Raw genomic sequence first — 23653 nt, forward strand, 5'->3', positions numbered from 1 at the left:
CCCCTTAGGCAGATAGCCCTCGAGGCTTTGCTATAATCACACACACACACACACACACACAATCATTCCCGAATGCGTATTTTTCGCTCTTTACATTTCGAGTTTTATTCATATTTTTTGAATTTTTTTTGGGGGGGGAGGATTATCATGCAAGTTATTTTATGGCCACCTGGTGTTTTTCCCAAATAAAATTTTATTAAAATTTACATTTGATAACTGAGCCTTATCTATATATCATAATTGCCATTTGAGTAGAAGGAGACACAATTTATTGTAATCATCTAAATAGTTTTCAATCATGAGGCACTGAAATGAACCTTTTTTAACAGATCATGAATTTGTCTATCATGACCCCTCCATGGAAAAAGCCAATGGCCTTTATAGGAGTCAACAAGGCAGGAAACTCGTCGGATGACAAAGAATGAGCCGACCTGAGATAAGGACCACTCTCATGTAAAAGGTAGGCTAGCCATAAAAGAGCTTTCGTAATTCCTACTTTTATTTCTTCCCTAATTCATGTTATTATAAATTTTACAAACGCTTAGATAGACTTATAATTGATAATTAAACATTAAAAATGGCTCAACATTTCAAAATCGGTTTCGCAGTTTGTATGTAAGTTCTTTAGCTTCAGATCTTTGCATTATTTTCCTCATTTTTATTCTCTTTATTTGTCTTATTTTGGATTCTAATAATCCGTTAAAAATCCCTTCATAATTTTATTACTAAATGCAATCGTCGAACTTTTCCTCAAAATTAAAAGTTCTAATTTTATAATCAAGGAATTTGAAATACATGGTTAAATGTCTCGCAGTTTTTGGCTGAATTTGAATATTTCATTTATCGTAGTTGCTATAAGTATTTGTCGAAGAGAACATTACGGTGAATCTTTACATTATGGTAACTTGGCGATTTTTGGGCGAAAATTTGGCGACCAACCCTACTACAGCAACCTGCTAGTTTTGTTTTGGATGCCATTTTGTTTTCACGAAGTAAAGGTATGTTTTTTTTTTTTTTTTACTCAACATTTTTTTCAAACAATATGCTAGCCGAATTACGCTTATACTGGAACTTTTATGGAACAGAAATGCTTAATCATGACAAAGATTAGGTGCGAAATTGGGAGAAAGTGCAGAATCGCAAACTGCTTGCCGCGTTTTTAAGAATTGCACATACACGGTATCCATGTACACGTCGACCTGTTTTCACTTAAAAAAAAGCATCTCCTAATTGCAAAAAAATGGCATTGCGCACACTCTTGACTTTATCTATGCACACATCGACCTATTTTCACTTAAAACGTCATAGAAAATTGACAAAAATCCAGTTCTTACTCTTGTAAAAAGCGTCAAACAAATAAGTGGACGATTTTGCACTTTAGCAGCGAAATTGTTTCTAAGTGCTTATTAGCTAAAATCACGATCGGAATTTTCCGGATAATGCCACATAACATATCTCATAATCTCTCTGAGACAAAATAATCTGTGATTCGAACTGTGTACTTCTCAGATTATTGCTAAAGTCCTAGCTAGTAACCTTTATCGCCTTACCAAAATGTCGCCAAATTACCTGTTAACATACATATTCTAAAGATTAGCCAACATTATATATTTCTTTCATAATAGAAATTACTATAGAGTTAAGCTTTCCAGATTTTACTATTAGTTAGGGTAATGGATGTTTTTATCCTTTAACCTATAGTTATATTTTTATAATATTTATGAACGTATCGTTTAAGTAGTGTTTATTTATTTTATTTTTTTGAAAGATTACATAATTCTTCCTACTACACTTTTCTATTATTATTTTCCTGGGACCAAGCTGACCACTTGTTCAGGGCACATGCTTAAGCACCCCGGGGCCCACGGTCAAGAAAGTAGATTTCGGACACTGCAGGCCTTGGCCCATTAGGGCTGTTACGCCACTGAGTTTTTTTATTATTATTTTAGTGAAAAAAATTTAGTCTGCTTTACAACACTGGTAATAAAATTTATTAATATAACATCCTAAAATTTTTGTATCTTTTCTCACTTTAACTCCTGTTATAAATTTTATATTTTTGAGAAGCAATATTTAAATGTTTTTAGTTTATTATGAATTACATTTTAAGTTCAATTCTGAAGTGAAATTGAGGATAAAGAGCTCAGATTTTTTTCTCTCTCATGCAAGGATGAAATTTAAGAATGAAAAATAATGTGTTTTTTGCTTTAGAATAGATTTTTTTCCCACCGCAATGTAAATTACAGTGGAATACATTATAGTGTAGAGATAGTTTGTAACTAAGGTAAATCTTAAATTCATTTACTGAGAAATAAACGAATAAAATAATAAACTAATAAAAAATCTGAAAACTTTCAGATTTTATACTACGCCCAAACGTGCTTTCTTTTAATGTTTTGTGTGTTACCTTTATTTATTAATTTTCATGTTCTTGGCACTTGAAACATAAAATTTAATTCATTAGCAGTATCACAAATATTTAAAAATAGCATAGCTTTAGAATTTTGGATACACAATCTCGCGTGCTGGAGATAAAGATGTTTTATTCTTAACAGTGTTGCCACTGCTTGCTTTGAAATTTTTGAGATTTTTAATCAAGAATTCGTTAACGGTTTACAAAATATGAAATAGAAAATAAAAAATTTCCAAATTTGGAATTCCAGGTGCTCAAATTTGGGTGGAGGGCTATGTTATTCCAAAATTTGATGGCCGTTGGTAGCGTTGTTTATTCATTTCTATATTTTTTATGTTTTATATGTTAAAATCTGAGTTTAATTAGTTTGAAATTTGTAGTTTATTTAATTCATTATTTAACACATTTTAGGCTTTGCTTCTGAATAGTCGTACAAATATATTTTCATTTCAAAACTTTTACTGCTTTTTTTTTTTTTTTTTTTTTTTTTTTTTTTTTTTTGTATATATATTAAGAACTTATTCCTCTTTTATTTTATAGTTTTTTGTAGATCCATTTTATCCTAATATATTCTCATAGTTTACACGTTTAGTTTAATTAAGAACAATAACACGCCGAATAAATACTACATTGTTGGTCCGAAAATCACACTTTCAATTTTTCTGTTGCCAAAATTATTTAAAAAACATCTTCCATTGCAGAACTGGATTTTCTAGAGGCATTTCACATTCAAAAAAATATTTCTGTTCTAGTTAACGATCCTAATTCCAATCCATCTTTGCCTTCGGCCTTTAAAGAAATTATGTTTTAGTTCTTTTTTCACCAACAGATGACGCCACTTGCTTATTCTTGTCCAGGCTTTCTTATCTTATCTAATCATTATTTCCTATCTTGTTCATTTACGGTTTTGCTGCTGAGGATGGTGGTTCGGTAAAACCATCGAAACTAGTCCTGTGAAAATTTTGAAAATATAACGCTGATTTTTGTTGTTTGACTTCTGAATTAATGTTTAGTTTAGTTTAGTTTATGAGTATGCTGCAACCCTCCTGACCGATAATAATTGGCCTCATGGTTAACGCAGCACACAAAATACATGGTTTACATGTATATGGACTCGGTCCACTCATATTGAAAACTTTTTATTAGATTTTTAATTTTTTCACTTTTTTATGATTTATGCTACTTTTTAATCCGCGTTTTACATTCTCAAAATTTGCATATATTTTTGTTATTTCCAATTTTGGATTACAAAATTTGCATATGGTTTTGTTTCTTCAAGTTTTGGATTATTGTTTTTTGCAAGTTTTTGTTTCTGTACTTAAATATGTCTGTTATTAAGCAATTTGTTTTTAAATTTCTGTATGGTTTCGATGCAATTGCATTTTTGGCACTGTTAACTTTGGCCTTTAGGGGTCGCAATGATAGACACAGACAACTTTGATTATTTTTCCACGATTATTTTTAAGTTTTAACTTTTAAAATTAAATCAAATGTGTCTTTGTCGGTTCAGAAACAGGCTGCCATAATTATTTCTTTTTTTTTTTTTTTTTTTTTTCTTTTTTTTTTTTTTTTCTTTTCACCTGCCCTTTGATGACGATGCAGTGAAAGATGTGAATAGCATTTTTGGTTTTGCCATATTGTGCCCCCCTTCACGCTTAGTTTTTGTAGTTTGCCACTGTTCTCCTGTTTCCTGGTTTTTGCATGTGGTTTATTCCGAACTGAATATGAGATGAATTTTAGATGCAATTTTAGGTTTTTTATTTTAATTTTTTTTGTATTAGATATTACTACATATCTTAAAGATGCATTTTATAAGGAGCTTAGTCTTTTCTTATGCTTTCTTATGCCGCAAAGCCTATTCTCACATTTCTTAGACGCGTTTCATTGTATTTACAGAAATATTTTACCTAAATTTTGGAAATTAAATGTTCTGGTTGATAACTCTTGTTCTTCACTAACTTTCTACACCGTGATGTTCAAGACAACAAAACATTTTGTAGTATCGAAAGAGGTACTTTATCCCATTCCCCTTTAACAACTTTTCAAAGTCCTAGGAGGGTCATAGGTCGACGTTTGGACGAAAGTCCAAAAGTGCAGAGATCCATAGATGATAACCAGGAGACTTAGAAGGTGTGTAGAGTCATTAGGTTAATTGGAAGCAGAAAAGATGAAAAATATGCAACCGCCTTCGCCGGGAATCGAGCCACGGATCTCTGGAATACCGGCCCAGCGTGCTACCGTTACACTACGAAGGCACGCTAGGGAGGTCGAAGAAACACCTTATATACTCCCCTTTTTAAAGGACGACTAAGGTTTTAGGGGACCTAGTTGCCAAATCCTGCGTGCGGAGAATTATCATCCACAACCCTTTTAGTTCGGGCGCCACTTGTACAGTCATTAGGTTAATTGGAAGCAGAAAAGATGAGAAATATGCAACCGCCTTCGCCGGGAATCGAACCACGGACCTCTGGAATACCAGCCCAGCGTGCTACCGTTACACCACGTAGGCACGCTAGGGAAGTGGGAGAAATGCCTTATAGAGGTATGAGTGAAGTGTGGCCTTCATACCCGTTTCTTATTCTATTTTTTTTTTCATGAAATTAACAGTGGATTTTGAGATGTGGCTGCTTGCATTGTCTTGGTGCAGTTCTACTGATTGAGTGCATTGCGAGTAAAGAGTATGCATTTCACATTTAAGGGGACTCATACACCTTAAACCCCTCATGATCTTCGAATATGTAACTGTTGCAAGAATTGAGATATTTTATTTATTTTAAAAGCAATTACTTTCAACCTTTTACAGCTTACTACATAATATAACTGCTTTAGAAACTAGTAACCAGAAAGTTTGTGTTGCCACAAATATTTTTGTAATTTAATCCTCTTTGTGGTAAAATATTTCGCCATGTTTCCACCTTGCGCGCATGATATTTTAAATATGGCTAACGGTACATACTTGAAATTTGATGCAATTCTTTATATGGGCACTATTTTCTAACTGAAACAACAATCTGATGAATATTTTAATATTGAAAAATTTTATGGACGGAAACATTACAATTTTTTTTAATAAAATACATTTTATAAACTCATCTCCAAATAAAATAAAAAAATTAACATGAAATTTTTAGAATTTTAGGTTCACATTAGTTTCCAAATGTTATAAAAGCTATATGTTAAATATGGAATTAAATTATGAAACAGAATGTTTTAAACTGTGCGCGCAAGTTGGAAACATGACGAAAAATGTTGTCACAAAACGGATTAAATTATAAAAATATTTGTGGCAACACAAACTTTCTGGTTACTATTTCAGAAAGCAGCTATATTATGTATTCAGCTTTAAAAAGTTGGTAGTAATTGCTTTTAAAATAAATAAGTTATCCCAATTCTTGCAACAGTCACCTATTCGAACATCTTATGGGTTTTAAGGTGTACGAGTCCCCTTAAAGTAATTTAACACCAATTTAATTTTTAAATATATGGAAATAAGAACATTAATCAGTAAAGTACCTTCATTTTTAAACTTATGACTTATTCTGGTAGAAATACTTCTTAGTTTTTTGGGTCAAAGAATAATCAAAAGTCTTAAAAAAAGAAATAATTATGGGTTTTAAGGTGTATGAGTCCCCTTAAATATTGTATACAAAATATGTGTATGATAGTATGTGGGGTTGATCTTAACATTTTTCTCCACCGTCTTTATTTTTAATTTGCCGTTGTATGAAAAACCAGTCAGAATCATAAATCCCTTTGAAAAACATTCTTTAGATTCTTTGAAGCATCGATTAAAATTTCGCAATGATAATAAGTAGATCTCTTTTTAGTGCAGTCATTCAAATACACCCAAAATTCAACTATTGTGACAACATTTTTCCATTTTTGTCCGGGTAAATGTTTCTCATAAATAATTCTGCAGTGCACTCCGCGTTGGTGGGTATGACGTAGAGAAAGACGTTGCACATCTTTGTTTTTCGGCTTTTATAAAATTCAAATAAGAATTAATTACTTTGCTTGCAGATGACACTGAGCGTTTTAATGATTTTTCGGTTGCTGCTGTGCCTTCACTTTTGCTTTTAACATCAAATATCTTACCTATTCAGCATTCGAAACATTCCGTTTTTAGCTTGGATATGTATTTGGAACAGTTTTCCTACTTAAAGCCAAATTTTGACGTTTTTTCCCTCCTTTCTTGTTGACAATATTACCTATTGTAGCTATAGATATCGAACAATTATGGCTTTCACATCGCTTTTTAATAAACAGATATGAATAACTTTCTTCGAAAAGATTGTAGAGACATTAGTTTAATTGGAAGCAGAAAAGATGAAAAATATGCAACCGCCTTCGCCGGGAATCGAACCACGGACCTTTGGAATACCGGCCCAGCGTGCAGAGCCACTACACCACGAAGGCACGCTAGGGAAGTGGGAGAAATACCTTATAAGAGTACAAACACAGCTTGTTGTGTTGTGACTTATCCCACTTTGTCTGACAATAGCATCAGAGCAACCCCAAGAAATATATATTGTGTCAAGGACAGTAAGATTGTTCTTCTCGTTGACAAAGGTCTTGAGCATCATACGGTTGAGAGTACGATTTCGCTTATCTTAGTCCCCAATTTTGGTGGAGATGACCCCAGGGGAGGGGGGAATTGTCCGAGGGTCTTCCACCTCTCTTTCCCTACCAACAACTTCTAAAGAGGACTTTTGGTTCGCCATACATTTAGAGTGCCTCCATGCCGCAAAGACACTATACATTTACAAACATCCATGCCTTCTGCGTGATTCCACCTCGGGCCCTTTGGTACCGAAGTAGGCTTCCTTAAGGGGGCTCATAGACCTTAAACCCCTTATAATCTTCGAATTATGTGACTGTTACAAGAATTGGGATATTTTATTAATTTTACAAGCAATTACTTCCAACCTTTTACAGCTGACTACATAATATAGGTGCTTTGGAAACTAGTAACCAGAAAGTTTGTGTTGCCACATATATTTTTGTAATTTAATCCGCTTTGTGAGAAACCTTTTCGTCATGTTTCCACCTTGCGCGCATATTTTAAAAATGACTAATGGTACATACTTGAAATTTGACGAAATTCTTTATATAGGCACTATTTACTAAACCAAAAATCTGCATGAATATTTTTATTAAAAAATTTTATGCACGAACATACTACAGATTTTTTTAATACATTTTATAAACTCAACTCCAAATAAAATAACAATTTAACATGAAATTCTCAGTATTTTTTGTTTACGATAGTTTCCAAATGTTATAAAAGCTATATATTAAATATGGAATTAAATTATGCAACAGAATGTTTTAAACTGTGTGCGCAAGGTGAAATCATGACCAAAATGTTTGTCACAAGACGGATTAAATTATAAAAATATTTGTGGCAACACAAACTTTCTCATTACTCTTTCAGAAAGTAGCTATATTATGTAGTCAGCTGTGAAAAGTTGGAAGTAATTGCTTTTAAAATAAATAAGTTATCCCAATTCTTGCAACAGTCACATATTCGAAGATCTTATGGGTTTTAAGGTGCATGAGTCCCCTTTATTACTACACCATCTGGGAAGTGTACAAACATAGCCTTCCATGCACTGCTTCTTGAAAATCTGCATTTTGCATGAGAATAAACCTGTCTAGTAGCAGACGGTAATTTTTACTTTCAGAAATACAGTTGCAGTTAAAAAAAAAAGTTTAAGCTGATAATTTTGTTTTATAGCAAAGCAAAATGTTCTGAAAATTGTGCGAACAAACTATGCAGTTTATTAACATCTTAGTCTTGCTCTGCACTACTACTTTTGGTGCAAACATTGAAGCACGCTGAGAAGAATCCATATTCCCATTTCGCTCAAATTAAGAAAGTAGAATGCATGCCTTAAATCATTTTATAATTATAATCGCAAAGCAAATGAGGTCGTAACATATTACATCAAGTAAACATATCCATGGTAGCTCGGACAGTATTCTCAACTAAAGCACAATATGCTATTTAAGAAGTAAATTACCACCTCGCTCTTCTCTGATCTCTCCGGCCAACTTCGCTGCTTAATGGGCAGAGCTGTCAAAACATCATTAAGTACCGAAACGAAGCCATAAAAGGTGCTTCTGACGAAGTCATCGCCCAGTTCTAATGCTGAAGCATTATTGGGAGCTTCAAAAGGAAACAGCTGCGCGTGATAAGCTATTCAAAATTATGACGACATTACGACGTTTATTACGCCATTGTACCACACATATTAAGTAGCGTAATGATGGGAATGCATATTCAAAAGGTTTTGATTGAGTACCACCTGATTATGCGTACGAGGTCTATGCAAAACTTGGCTGACAAGATTACCTTAATCAAAAATATTAAACAGGTATTCCAAAACTCATCATTAGCAAGAATTAATTTGAGTTCGAAGAACTGGATGTTAGAGAAAATTCATTATAAGCCCTTTAATCAGATTTTTAAAGTTTTAATCAATTCGTTTTTTTAAAGAAGGATTTCTAAGCGACTAAAATTACTTTTTGATAAATTTTAATAACACTGAGTGTTTTCTTTAAAAAAGAAAGATATTCTTTAAAATTTTTTAATTAGAATTACGCTTATTTTACGTTAATTAGAGTGTATATTATTTAGTACAATGTACTGCAACCCTTCGATTTATAAACAGAAAAGTAAATAATCCTAGAATTTCGAAATCTGAATTTTACTTGGAATTTATATTTATATTTTTAACAGTGGTTGAAAAAATTTATTTCTCGCCAAAAATTTAAACCAGCCATATTCAGATCTGAAACGCACAGGTTCCTCCACCCCCCGACAAACGCAAGTTGAGGCTCTGCATTTTACTTAGAGGCTGTTATTAATTAACTAACTGAAAATATGACACGAAAAATATCTTAAACCAAATTTAGAACACTAAAATGAGGTGTCCACCAAAGGCCTAGTGGATAAGATAGCTAAAAACTGAATCGTCCGAAGTCCAAATCATGACGAATGGGCTGATTTTTTTTTTGTAAAGAATAGTATGAAGCAAAATCATCCCCTCCATTTGCTAAATCGCCCACCAGTGGCTCAGCGGTTAAGTCGCTGAATGCTGGTAGTTCGATCCGGGGTTCGAATCCCGGCGAACGGGATAGCTTGCATGGGCGTTGTCTTGGTTTTCCCCATGTGTACGAGTCAGTTTTCCTTGAAACGTCATCCACGAAAGCATCCCTTCCCTAGGCAGATAGCCCTTGAGTGCTCTGTCTTTGTTAATTATTTGAAATCCAGACCCTTCGCTAACCTGTATCCTCAAAATACCGAACCGCCCGAAATACGTTTCCAGTTTCACAGCAATTTCGCCCCTCTTCTCCGTCCATTAAAGCAGAAAATAGGTGTGAAGATTTCGAATGACATCCTTTGTACTTTCTAGCAAAGATTCCATTAGCCCTTGACCCCGTTCTTCATAAAACTATTCTGAAGGTCAGACCAATAAGCCTTTCTGGCTTTGTTATGATCACGACTCAGATTTGGTTTGTTTCCGTTATTTTTATAGGAGGGAATAAATTGATAAAAAATAAATATAATCCTTAAATTTTTAAACTGCACTTTTATTGCTGTTTAAAGCTTAAAAGCACGCTGTACCACAAAAGAATCAACAACGAAATGTCACGAGCAACCAAAAGATAAGAAACCTCTTAGGACAAGCTGTCTGCAGTAAACTGATACAATGCATTTGGATAAACTGCACTTGCTACTGCATACCTTAGGGGAGGGAAGAAAACAAGATTACAATCTCGGCCGTTTTGGGGCGGTTTTGGTTGTATCAATGTAGGGCCGTGTGGGGCGGATTGGTTGTGAAAGAGTTAAATAAACCAAATCAATTCATTTGCTTAGTGAATGCTAGCACGTTTACCTTAAAAATGAATTTCCGGAAAACACCTTTTCTCTTAAACAGATAGCCATCATGCGCTCATTTCTATTCTGTTAAACACTTAAGTTTTTATTACCAGCCATGTGAGACGTGTCACGTCTTATGGGGCTGGTAATTTCGCCCACATATGTGAAAAACCTTGCAACATTTCTAGAAACCTATTGTTACGAAATGTACAGACGCGGAGAGATGGCTTCCCCGCAAAGCAGTTTTAGGGTTGCCATAAAATGGCAAGAGAAGGCAGGGTTGCCACATTTGGTGAGAAATCGCCCATTTGGCGACAAAATTGACGGTGTACCATGGACAGTTGGAGAACCTTCTGAAACGAATTCTTACCGGTTTAGTCCAGAATGTTCCCGAACACAAGGCGAAAGCTATATAAACCGTGCTAGTCTGCAGTCAATAAAAGTGTGTCTCTCATCGACAGTGTGTGTGCCTCGCCTAGCGAGTCAATCCCTGCGTAGTCGATCGAGTTGACAGCCGGGCAGCGTATGCCGAGTGGGTCGTCGAGTCCACTGAACGAGTCTGTTAGAGTATCGCGGTTAGTGCATCGTCGAGAGAGCGTGTTGAGCTCCGGAAACGACTGAACCGAGAGTCAGGAGCTGTGCTCTGTGTGTCGTCGAGTGCATCGCGAGTCGTAGCGCGTGGAGAGTACTTGGAGTTCCGAGAACGACCAAGCAGAGTCGGGTGCTTTGCAGGAAGCTGTCTCCACCGTGATAGCCTGATAACCCGAAGGCTGTGTCGCTGATCGTGTCAACGTGTTTTTAGTAGTTCATCGACGACTGTAAAACGTGTTTTGGAGCTATCCTGACAATATTGTCTAAATAAAGTCCGTTTCGATACTTCATCAAGTGTCGTCGTTATTCACTCCAAATCTACAAACCCCGTGCGAACGTGAAGGAAGAAAACGACGTAACAACTGGTGTCAGAAGAAAGAAAAACGTAACACTATTTTATATTACATGCAGCTCAGTAAAATCAGAAGAAAAGCAGAAGATGGCAAAAGATATTTTTCTAATTTCAACTATAAAAGAACTTGGTATCTAACTTAAAATATTGACTAAAAGTAAATCTAACAATATGAGGAAAGGCTGAAGTTGACTATCGGTTGCAATAATTTTTTAAATTCAAATATTAAATGAACAGGAACACAAATATCCGAAATGATAGTCAAATAACAGCTCAACTCAAAAGAGTCTGTTATTATCAACTGTATCTTCTGTGTCTTCTTTTAGTCCAAAGGGATTTGAATCCCGAAGGGCTATTAGTTTCGTTTTGGCATTTTGCGTCGGACTCATAAATGTCGGTTCACTTTCCAAACTGTTGCCACAAAATGTTAGAGTCCTGCATTATATTTGAAGAAATTAAATAATGAAAAATCACCATAAATATATGTATATTTCTCGTATTGTGATAAAACAACGGTACATACAGTCATCGAATTTTGAATAACGTAATCCTCCAACGAATATGAGCATGTGGAAGACCAAATTTGAAATTTGAAATTTGTTTTATGATCGATTTCCTATTTTTTAAAACTTTTTTTGATTAACGAATTTTTGATTAACAAACTCAAGGATTTCAAAGCGACCAATGGCAACGTTGTGCAGAAAAAACATTTTTATCTCCAGCGCGTGAGTCTCTGTATCGGAAATTCTAAAGATATGCTCGTTTTAAAACTATTTTGCGATATTGCTGTTGCACTGGATCTTATGGTTTAAGTACGAGGAACATGATATTTAATAAAGAAAGGTAACACACAAAATGTTAAAAAACGCCCCTTTGGACGTAATTTAAAATCTGAAACATTTCATATTTTTTTTTTTTTTTTTTTTTTTTTTTTTTGGTAATGAATTTTTGATATCTTAGAGTGAGTTACATGTGTAAATTGAGAGGTGGGGACTGAGAAACTATAGTAATAAAACCTCATCTGGTTTATTAATAGATAAATGTACCTCGAACCCATATATATATATTTAATATTGAATTCCTAAACCTTGCTTTCCACTTCTGAACTTTATTCTTAGTTAGCTTCCAAGCTGCAACCAAAAATGATTTTATAATTTAGTCAAGAACCGTCTACATCAGAATAAAATTCGTTATTAAGATAAAATCCAATGTATGATTTCTTTGAAAAGAAACTCCTTTTGAGAAGGAAATTGAAAATGTAAGCATGTTTCATTTGTTTCCCATAGGAAAAGGAAGGAATTATTTAACTTTTATTCTTATAGAAATACACTTTATTTTCGTGAAACAAGCTTAACTGATTTCAAAATTGAAATCAGTTGTTTGGAAACAGAACGATAAATAAGTAAAGCCTTGTATCTTTTCGATCAGTTTAAATTTAAGGAATTGGGGAGAGACAGATAAATTTTGACTGTACTTGTAATTCGTTTTCCCATTGAAAATTTTCATTCACAAATAAGATTTTCCATTAGGAAGTCCAACAGGAATATTTAAAATAAAAGCCTTAGTCTTGTTGTTATTTACAGTTGAAAAATGCGTAGGATGCATATGAATTTCTTTGAATGCCTTCTTGTTGTTCTCAGGACATTAATAAAATGTCATTTCTTGTGTGCATGGCATCCTTTAGTAGAAAACAAATAAAACAAATAGTTAGAAGCTTTTAGTTCATACCTTTTAGTTAATTCATAGTTTTTTTTAAACCTAAGATTAGTATATTTTAAAATATTAATTTCTTCAGGATTTCCATTGAAGAAAGTGGTTAACGGACTTTGTTATGCTTCCTATTAAGCTTATGTAGTATCTTTATATAGCTATAACTGAAATTGAAATAAATCATCTTGCTATTTGCGTAAGATAGTTTGCATTTTAATTCAATCTGCGAAAAATGTATGTTAAAGCAAAAAATTATTTACAAAGAAGTTTAAAAATTTAATCACACTTTGCTATTTTAAGCATATTGTTACGAAATGTCCAGGCGCGGTAAAGCCAAATAATTGTTGCGTTATTCTTCTGACATCAGTGGTTACGTTATTTTCTTCTGACACCAGCTCCTACGGAGTTCGTATGGATTTGGAGTAAATAACGACGACAGCATTTGATGAAATATCGAAACACACTTTATTGGCCGGTATTAATCAGGACAGTTCCAAAGTCACTTTTTACAGTCGTCGACGATCTACTATACACTCGCTGGAACAATCAGCGACACAGCCTTCACACTATCAGGCTATAACGGTCAAGAGAACTTCACTGCAAAACACCAGAGTACAGCTCTCGACTCTGCTCGGTCGTTCTCGGAACTCCACGTATTCTCGAGACTCTCCACGCTACACCTCGCGATGCACTCGACGACACGCACAGCGCAGCTCCCTCAGTCGTTCCCAGAGCTCAACACACTCTCTCGACGATGCACTAACCGCGATACACTAAGAGGCTCTTCGATGCACTCGACTACCAACTCGGTGCTAGATTTCGAGACACTCGCTCAATGACTATCAGCTCACTAGACGAGGCACATACCACTGACTGCGGGCCAGCAGGGTTTATATAGCTTTCGGCTTGTGTTCGAGAACATTCTGGGCTAAACCGTTAAGAATTCGTTCCAGCAGGTTCTCCAACCGTCCATACTATATCACCAACTTTGTCGCCAAATGTGGCAACCTTGAATTGCCTTGTCATTTTATGGCAACTCTAAAACTTCTTTGCGGAGAAGCAAGCTACCTTACCGCGCCTGGACATTTCGTAACAATATTTTGTTTTTTTTATACTACTGAATAATAAATTTCTTCTTAGCTTTCTATCGTATTTTTTAAAGAACACTCTATCAATTGAGGTGTGATTATTTTTTTAACATTTGCGAAGAGATAACTGATATCGCCATAAATTTCGACGCTCCCTGAATCATTTCATCTAGAAAATTGCAGAACAAAGTTTACTGAATGCGTAAACAGCCAAGCTTTATCTGAACGCTAGAGTTGAACTTCTTCGTATAGGCATTAGAATGAATATCTAGTCATCGCTAATCAGTGAAAAGGCCGGAAAGTCTTGCTGAATGGTTTAAACTATCTAAAATATAGTGAGCTGCTCTGAGCGGTAGAGGGTTTAGTATAGTTAGGTTGACTGACAAGCCGAAAACGATGAACGTTGGTTGAACGCGCATGCAAGACTTAAACCTTTATCACATCTACTATAATACCTACTAGACGGGACTTTTCTGATAAACGAGATTCTGGTAGCACTGGTTTAAACGAGAGGATTCCTAGAAAAAAGAGCTCCGCTAGAAACGAAGTCCCACCTAGCTACGGAAACGATGTACCGCCCACGCGGGATTTTTTGAAATGTCGCCGAAAATGTTTTGGCAGCAGCTCTGTCCTGCGTAGAGAAAACTACTTCTGCTTCTGAAGGATCACGTGATTCCAATCTGAGCCATAATTGATTCCTGTTTGGCGTTCAAGTCTTTGTAGTAAGTGAAAATGGTAACCTAGCTGCGTGGATTTCCCGGAAATGTGTGGGTTCTGAGAATTGGCCCTGTCTACATTCAGTCCCGCGTAGCGGAAACATAATGTGATAGGGATGTTAATATTACCTTTGTAAGGTATATTTCTGGCCTTCTTAGCATGCCTTCATGCTCTAGTGGTTAGCACGCTCGGCGCGTATTCGAGAGCTCCGTGGTTGCGATTCCCGGCGAGGACATTGCTCATTTTTCATCGCTCTTGCTTTCTAAAATATCAATGTCTCTACAATGGCGCACGAACTAAAAAAAGGTGGTGGATGATGATCATCCACCAGGATTTGGTGATTGGGTCCCCTAATCCCCAGTCGCTCTTTAAAACGGGGAGTATATAAAATATTTCTTCCGCCTTCTTAACATGCTTTCGTGGTGCAGTGGCCAGCACACTCGGCTCATATTCGACGGGTGCGTGGTTCGATTCCCGGCGAAGGCATTGCTCATTTTCATCTTTGCTTTGGTTATCACGATGGCAGGAAGAAGAGACAGGAAGATTTACTTACAGCATTTTCCCAATACCTTCTCTCAAGAGGCTCAAATGCAACCGGTTCTTCCTCCAAGCCTGTACCAACCACGGGAAATTCCCAGCGTATTACAGACGATTCCTCAGACGGGACGTCAACTGTTCTTGCTGTTTTCGCGGGGAAGACGCGGACGCACTTCATTACCTGCTCTCCTGCCTCTGACAGAGCACCTTCGACAGCCGTTCTTTCTTTCCGACTACATCACATATCCTGTGAATGGACTGTTCACGGACTATTACTGCAACAAGGGCATCTTAGAGATAATGAAGCAAGTGAATGAAAATAATTATATCCAAGAAACTACAGATTAATGTAAAATGTAGAAAGGCGGCCTAACCGTCGGATTGCTAGCAATGACTAGGATGACTTCCCAACGCTGTAGTGCCATTAATTTAGTTTGGTGGAACAGGTTAAGTAAAGTGACCATATCTCTCTTGCTTTCAGAAATATTAATGTCTTTATACTTTCTTACTTATGTAGCGGTATTTATTCGTCTGCTTGTTGTTTTGCACACTGGACAACGCTCTTGATGACGATATTCTGATATGACCGTTTCGTTTAATCACCCCCGTGAAGTGTCAAATCTCCACCCAACCTGGATAGTGATAGCGACGCTGACTGCCGTACCCAAGGGCCGGGGATCGAATTTCGGAGAAGGCGGGGATGTTTGTAAATGTATAGTGTGTCTGTGCGGTATAGGGGAACTCTAAGTATACTGCCAACCGAAAGACCTGTCTTGAGGTTCACGGTAGGGGAAGGAGAGTGGAAGACCTTCGTACCTGTCTCCCTGGGGTGCTCTCCATCAAAACTGGGGACGGAACAGAAAAAGTCGTACTGTCATTTATATGGCGCTCAAGGCTCTTGCCAACGACAGGCGCAACTTGACCCCTTGCCAGAATGAATTTCGTATGCTTGCTCAGATAACAGAAACCTGATCTGAGGTTACTGTTGATCGGGTGGGATAAATCACAACAAAAACTGATAAATGGGATAGTGACCAACAATGCGTGGAGGGGGAATCTTTAGTTTGTGATCAATGATTTAGTAACAACTTCATGGGAAAATTTATGCTTATGAAAGAGGAATTCAGAAACTACTGAAATCTAATTTTATTATATGTGTGATCAACTAAGCTCAATTTACCAACTTAAATAACTACACATTAAGCAAGTTAAAAACATCAAATTATTTTTGGGAAAATTATAATCAAGCACTTGTTTGTAAATTTTAAATATGAGTTTTAAATTTCTATGTTTAAGTATTCTAACATGACTCCAAATATCTCGATAACAGCTTTGTTATTTTCCAACCTTTGTAGCCTGTCGTTAAAGGATTGTGTCGATGATAATTTTATTACAAAGTAACTGTAAATGCAAATTTTAATAATGCATATAATTCATAAAGTTCATTGTTTAAAATTTATAAAACATGATGTCTGAAGTTTAATTTCAATGAAGGAGAAGAAGATTAATTTTCTCCTTTGATTTCACCACAATTAAAATAATTTTAATTAACGTCTACGCAAACAAAAGTCATTTCCATTGTTCGGTTCAACTGAACGTGTAATCCTTTATTTGTTATGTGTTATGGCAAAGAAAAATTAATTTCATTATTTACTTTAAATAAAAAATTTGTATTTTGCATTTTCTGAAAACGCAAATACTGTTTATCTGAAACAATTTCTAATTAAATACCCCGTCTCCAAATGTTAAAAATTCAATCTCTGCCTTGCTCAGCATTAAATGGAAGAAAATGGAATAAAATAAATGTTGGTTATTAATGGACGGAATACCAGATGAAAGACTGTTGATTAATTAAGGGAACTCATACACCTTAAACCCCTTATGACCTTCGAATTATGTGCAAGAATTGATATATTTTATTTATTTTAAAAGTAATAACCTCCAACTTTTTACAGCTGCCTACATAATATAGCTGCTTTGGAAACTAGTAACCAGAAAGTTTGTGTTGCCACAAATATTTTTGTAATTTAATCAGCTTTGTGACAAAATGTTTCGTCTTTTTTCCACGTTGCGCGCATAGTATTTTAAAAATGGCTAATGGTACATACTTGAAATTGGATGTAATTCTTTATACGGGCACTATTTTCTAACTGAACCAAAAATATTATGAATATTTTAATATTAAAAAAATTTATGCACGAAAATATTACAGATATTTTTAATAAAATACATTTTATAAACTCAACTCCAAATGAAATAAAAATTTAACATGAAATTCTCAGTTTTTTTGGGTTACAGTAGTTTCCAAATGCTATAAAAGCTATATATAAACTATGGAATTAAATAATGCAACAGATAACTTTAAACTGTGCGCGCAAGGTGGAAACATGACGAAAATGTTTGTCACAAAGCCGATTAAATTATAGAAATATTTGTGGCAACACAAAGTTTCTGATTACGATTTCAGAAGGCAGCTATATTATGTAGTGAGCCATAAAAAGGTGGAAGTAATTGCTTTTAAAATAAATAAGTTACCTCAATTCTTGCAACAGTCACATATTCGAAGATCATAAGGGTTTTAAGGTGTATGAGCCCCCTTAATACACAGGGTTTGGCCCAATGACTGCTGTTGGTCAGAATTTTTGGAAATATGGTTGCTACATTACAATAAATTCTATTCTTATTTTATAGCACACAAATCAGCTTTTACTTTAATTACTACTTCCATATATTATGCATAATTATTTATTCTTTTTAGAATTTAGTGCTGATCTCGATTGCCAGTTTATATTTGTTCCCCGCAGGTGGGAATTTGAAAGGGTCGCCACACCCTGAATTGCTTATTTAAAAAATAACATACTAACCAGTTGTCGATCTAAAGGTTCTAGAGTCACTAGGTTTCTCATAGCAGGAGACGGAAAAAAATTTTTTTTTCCAGGGGTACGAACCTTGGACCTCTCGAATATGCGTCAAGTATGCTTCTCAAGTACGCTTCGATGTATGCTGTGATGTCGAGTATGCTTCGAACCTAATGAGGGCATGGAGAAAGGAGGGAGAAAATACTTTATAGAGTCTCCCTCTTAAGGGGACTCGTACATCTTAAAACCCATAAGATCTTTAAATATGTGACTGTTGCAAGAATTGGGATAACTTATTTGTTTTAAAAGCAATTACTTTCAACATTTTACAGCTCACTACGTAATATACCTGCTTTCTGAATTAGTAATCAGAAAGTTTGTGTTGCCACAAATATTTTTATAATTTAATCCGCTTTGTGACAAAATGTTTCGTTATGTTTCAACCTTGCGCGAACAGTTTAAAGCATTCTGTTGCATAATTTAAGTCCATATGACATTTGGAAACTACTGTGAACCAAAAATTCTAAGAATTTCGTGTTAAATTTTTATTTTATTTATTGTTGAGTTTAAAAATGTATTTTATTAAAAAATCTGTAAAGTTTCCTGCATGAATTTTTTTACTATTAAAATGTTCATCAGAATTTGGGGTCAGGTAGAAAACAGTGCCCATATAAAGAATTTCATCAAATTTTAAGTATGTACCATTACCCATTTTTAAGCGCAAGGCGGAAACATGACGAAACATTTTGTCACAAAGCGGATTAAGTTACAAAAATATTTGTGGCAACACAAACTTTCTGGTTACTAGTTTCCAAAGCAGCTATAATATGTAGTCAGGTGTAAAAGGTTGGAAGTAATTGCTTTTAAAATAAATAAAATATCCCAGTTCTTCTTACAAGGCCTGAGCACGAGAGCGTGACGTCACTGCAGAAGATCGGTTGCTCGTGGCTCCACCGCCATCAACACCGTCCTCTTTCTTTTGCTCGCTTATTTACTTAACTCCTGCATGTTTGAGGTTTTATTTCTCTCAATATTTACTATGTAGAAACATTAGATTGCTTTTAAAAGCAGGCAAGATGAAAAATGAGCAAACGCCTTCACCGGGAATCGAACCGCGCACCTCTGGAATACGCGCCCAAGGTGCAGACTACCACACCACGAAGGCATGCGAAGAAGGCGGCAGAATACCGTATATACTCCACCATTTTAAGAGCGACTGGGATTTTAGGGGACCCAATCGCCAAATCCTGGGTGTGGAGAATCATCATCCAATACCCTTTTAGTTCGGGCGCCACTGTAGAGTAATTAGGTTAATTGGAAGCAAGAGAGATGAAAAAGTCGCACCGCAGACCTCTGGAATACGCGCCCAGTGTGCAGACCCCCACAGCACGAAGGCATGCAAAGAAGACGGGAGAAATACCTTATAACTATATCTAATTTATAGTAAAATTTAGAATGGAAGATTTAAATTAAATTAATGGAATTATCCTTCGAGACGGTGTTGGTCTTGTCACTTCGTTCGTGGTCCTCTTCTGCTTCTCTTTCCCTCTGGCTATTGGAATGTCAGTTCCTTCACTGGGGTTTCATCTCCTTATCTCTTCTACACTCATGTCCATAAATTAAGAATAATTCGGAGTCACGCGAAAATCGAACTCTAAAATAAATATATCACCTGCAAAATCACTACACACATCTTTAAGAAACATTTGCAAATTTCAGGAAGTAACCAGATGACACCGATGGTACGTCACAATAACAAGAGTGTAAAAGAGTGATATATAAGGAATACAGGCAAAGAAGTAAAATTTTTCGCAGGCGCTTTATAAGCATTTCAGTGCAATAACCGAATAGTTATGACACAAAGGACGCATTTGGATGATTTTTTACATGCTAGAATTATCGGCCGTGTGGAATGCGGGCGTACCCAACTGGAAGTATCAGACGAACTTGGAATTGCCCAGAGTGTCATCTCCAGGATTTGACAACGATTCCAAGATGATGGTAATATGAGTAGACGTTACAGCACAGGTCGCCCCAGAGTTACAACGCCGAATGAGGACCCGTATTTCGCAGTTACTCCCAAAAGAAACAGGCGGAGCACAGCCTCAGATCTGTCTCGTCAGCTCTCTTCAGCCACTGGTACGACAATTTCAAGGCAGACCGTGTACAGACGCTTAGGGCAGATTGGTCTATATGCTCGTAGACCTGTCAGATGCGTTCCACTTACAACAACTCACTGTCGCCTGCGTTACCTGGAGTAGAGAGCATTCATTGTGGACACCGCAACAGTGGGCTTGCGTGATGTTTACCGACGAGTCCAGGTTTAGCTTGCAGTCTGATTCTCGCCGGACTTTCATATGGAAAGCTCCAGGTACCCGTTACCACTAAGAAAACATCATTGAACGACACCGTTACGGTGGTGCAGGAGTGCTCGTTTGGGGTGGAATTATTCTGGGTTCCAGAACTGACCTGCATGTTCAAATTGGAACCATGACAAGCCAAATCTATCGGGACGTCATTCTGGAACAACATGTACGTTTGTCTCGGGGCGCCATGGGCGCACAATTTGTGTTTATGGATGACAACGCCCGTCCTTACCGTGCAAACATCGTAAGCGGATGCCTGCAATCGGAGGATGTCACCCGTATGGACTGGCCAGCATTCTCACCGGACTTGAATCCAGTAGAGCACGTGTGGGACATGCTTGGCCGACGATTTGCAGCCCGTCAACCTCCTCCTACATGTCTACCGGAACTTCGGAGAGCATTGCTTTTTGAGTGGTGTAATATCCCACAAGATCAGATCGATAATTTGATACTTAGCATGCCTAGTCGTTGTACGGACTGTATTGCATCGTCTGAGAGACATACAATGGATTAACAATCATACCAACCATGTAATATTGGTTTTTTGTAAATAGGGTTTTTTTTTTTTTTGTAATTTGCTCCAGGGAGAAAAAATCGCTAATTTGTTTAATAATATCAAACATATAGCATCTTTTTTTGCTCTTTACCTTTTATTTAATAAATAAGTATTACAAATAAGTCAAATTTGGTTTGCTTCTAACTCTCTTTGCCTAATTTTGCATTATCCTTAATTTATGGACAGGAGTGTATATGGTTGTTTAGCTTAGTTGAGATGCTGTAGTAAGTTTTACTATATTTAGTTCTCTAAATTTTTGCTTTAGTTCAAAATTATGTTTTATTCTCCACAATCCATTTTCTCTTAACGCCCCTAACATTCTTTTCAAAATCTTGCGTTCAAATGTCAATACTCTATCCTCGTCTGTTTTATTCATTCTTTTATTTGTTACACGATGAGAAAAATCTAAAGTAAATTGGTTTATTACTCTTAATTATATTCGAGTACCCGTAATATGCCTTGAAATATGTAATTGCCATTGAGGAGCACCGAATATTTCATGCATCAATTAATACCCATAGAGTTAAATTTAACTGGTATTCAAATTGAAACCCAACCAAATACGATAGGCTTAGTTAATTAAATTAACGATTACCAATCTCTGGTTCATAGCAAAATCGTGCTTCTTTTTACTTCAGACAGTACAGTTCTGCGCTCAGATTTCAAATATTAAACTATCTCAACGTGTAGATTATTTAATATGAATATTATAACGCAGTGCGATTTAATTAGCAAATAATCTCTAGTCCTGAATTATTTATTAACTTATAATACAATTGTAGTTATTTTAATTTGATTAAACGAATGTTATCTGGCAAGCATATTTCATTGTAATTAAATAATTCTGTTTGTAGTTCAAATATTATTACTTGGAATTAGATGAGGCAGATTCGAAATTTATGAACACAGTTACAGAGTGTTTTAATTCTTTAACGATGGAAAATTCGGAAGCAGTGCGTAATGTTTTCAGATTTGTAACTTTATGCTTATATAACTTCGAGTCGCTGAGATGTTTCTCTTTTGTAAACTGCTCAGGTGTTTGTACATCTCTTAATGATGACGATGGTTACATTTTTGAAAGAAAATACCACTCATCGTTTTAAGAGCTATAGGTGTTTACAAATGTATTTTTCACTCTCTCTTTTAAAGATAAATTTAAATCTGTGTTGCGTAGTAAATAATATTTAGCAAATTATGAAGGCTTTATAACAATAAATTTACTTTATTTATACTGAAACCTAAAACAGGCGATTCTTAAGCTATAGGAATTTATATTTATTTTAACTAGCAAGTTAAAGTTTAATTTTAAACTTTCATATAAGCCTTCGTTCCCTTAAGGGGACTCATACACCATAAAACCCATAAGATCTTTGACTGTGTGACTGTTTCAAGAATTGGGATAACTTATTTATTTTAAAAGCAATAACTTCCAACTTTTTATAGCTGACTACAAAATATAGCTGCTTTCGGAAATAGTGATAGTGATAGTGACGGAGGACGTGGCCACCACCCCTTTACTATTAAGTTAATTAGCATATAGGGCCACGTCCGCCCTTATACAGAGTAAAGCCAGAGAGGCCACATGGGAGGCTTGCACAAGGCGCCCAAACCCAACGCCTGGACCATCCGGTTGGCAGTTCCGCGAACCAAGTGCCACCGGGTAGACACCCGTCCAAAGTGCCCGGGTCCAGTGATTTTGAATCTTCAAGAATAGCATTGTACATGGCTAAACAAGGGCAGATATACATTAGTAGTTATTTACATGCTTCTGTTAAAACATATTTGCTGACATGCAATCCAGCACTGTTACATACATATACTTTCTAAATACCTACATGACATTACCTTAATTTTCTTTGGAATAATAAGACAGAGCTATTATATACACTTAGCACAATAAAAATAAAAATAAAAATAAAATAATAATAATAATAATAATAATAATAATAATAATAATAGCATACATTAGGACACGCTTGCCCACACTATATACACACATCGCAGACATACCTAGATTACTTATGCTTGAATGATACTGATTTACATTGAAATTTGCTGACATACTGACCAGTTATATTTACTCATGGCATAAGTCTGGACCCATGTCCATTAGCTTATCAAATATATGAGTAATTTTGTTGGTCTGGTGCTTTCGGAAATAGTAATCAGAAAGTTTGTGTTGCCACAAATATTTTTATAATTTAATCCGCTTTGTGACAAAACTTTTCGTCATATTTCCATCTTGCGCGCACAGTTTAAAACATTCTGTTGCATAATTTAATTCTATATTTAATATGTAGGCTTTATAACATTTGGAAACTACTGTGAACCAAAAATTCTAAGAATTTCATACTAAATTTTTATTTTATTTGGAGTCGAGTTTATAAAATGTATTTTATTAAAAAAAATCTGTAATCTTTTCGTGCATAAAAGTTTTTAGTGTTAAATTATTCATCAGATTTTTGGTTCAGTTAGAAGACAGAGCCCATATAAAAAATTCCATCCAACTTCAAGTATGTACCATTAGCCATTTTTAAAATATCTTGCGTACAAGGTGGAAACATGACGAAATATTTTGTC

The 23653-nt window shown here is 35.5% G+C and overlaps 1 protein-coding gene across 2 annotated transcripts in view; it reads left to right on the forward strand.

Annotated features, from left to right (window-relative positions):
• Positions 1–23653, forward strand: part of LOC118182638 (hemicentin-2-like) — a 941057-nt gene that overhangs the window by 896584 nt on the left and 20820 nt on the right. Inside the window, exon 14 of one of the 2 annotated variants that reach the window (XM_085816506.1) lies at positions 330–460. The exons of the other annotated variant lie outside the window; for it this stretch is intronic. Coding sequence (XP_085672632.1) covers positions 330–415 — 86 coding nt within the window. The 3' untranslated portion in view covers positions 416–460. The remainder of the gene's footprint in view (positions 1–329; positions 461–23653) is intronic. 2 annotated transcript variants of the gene reach the window in all.

The sequence above is a fragment of the Stegodyphus dumicola genome, chromosome 5 (genome assembly GCF_044657685.1).
Source record: "Stegodyphus dumicola isolate Sdum_Otavi_A_Nest chromosome 5, ASM4465768v1".
NCBI classification, from domain to species: Eukaryota; Metazoa; Arthropoda; class Arachnida; order Araneae; family Eresidae; genus Stegodyphus; species Stegodyphus dumicola.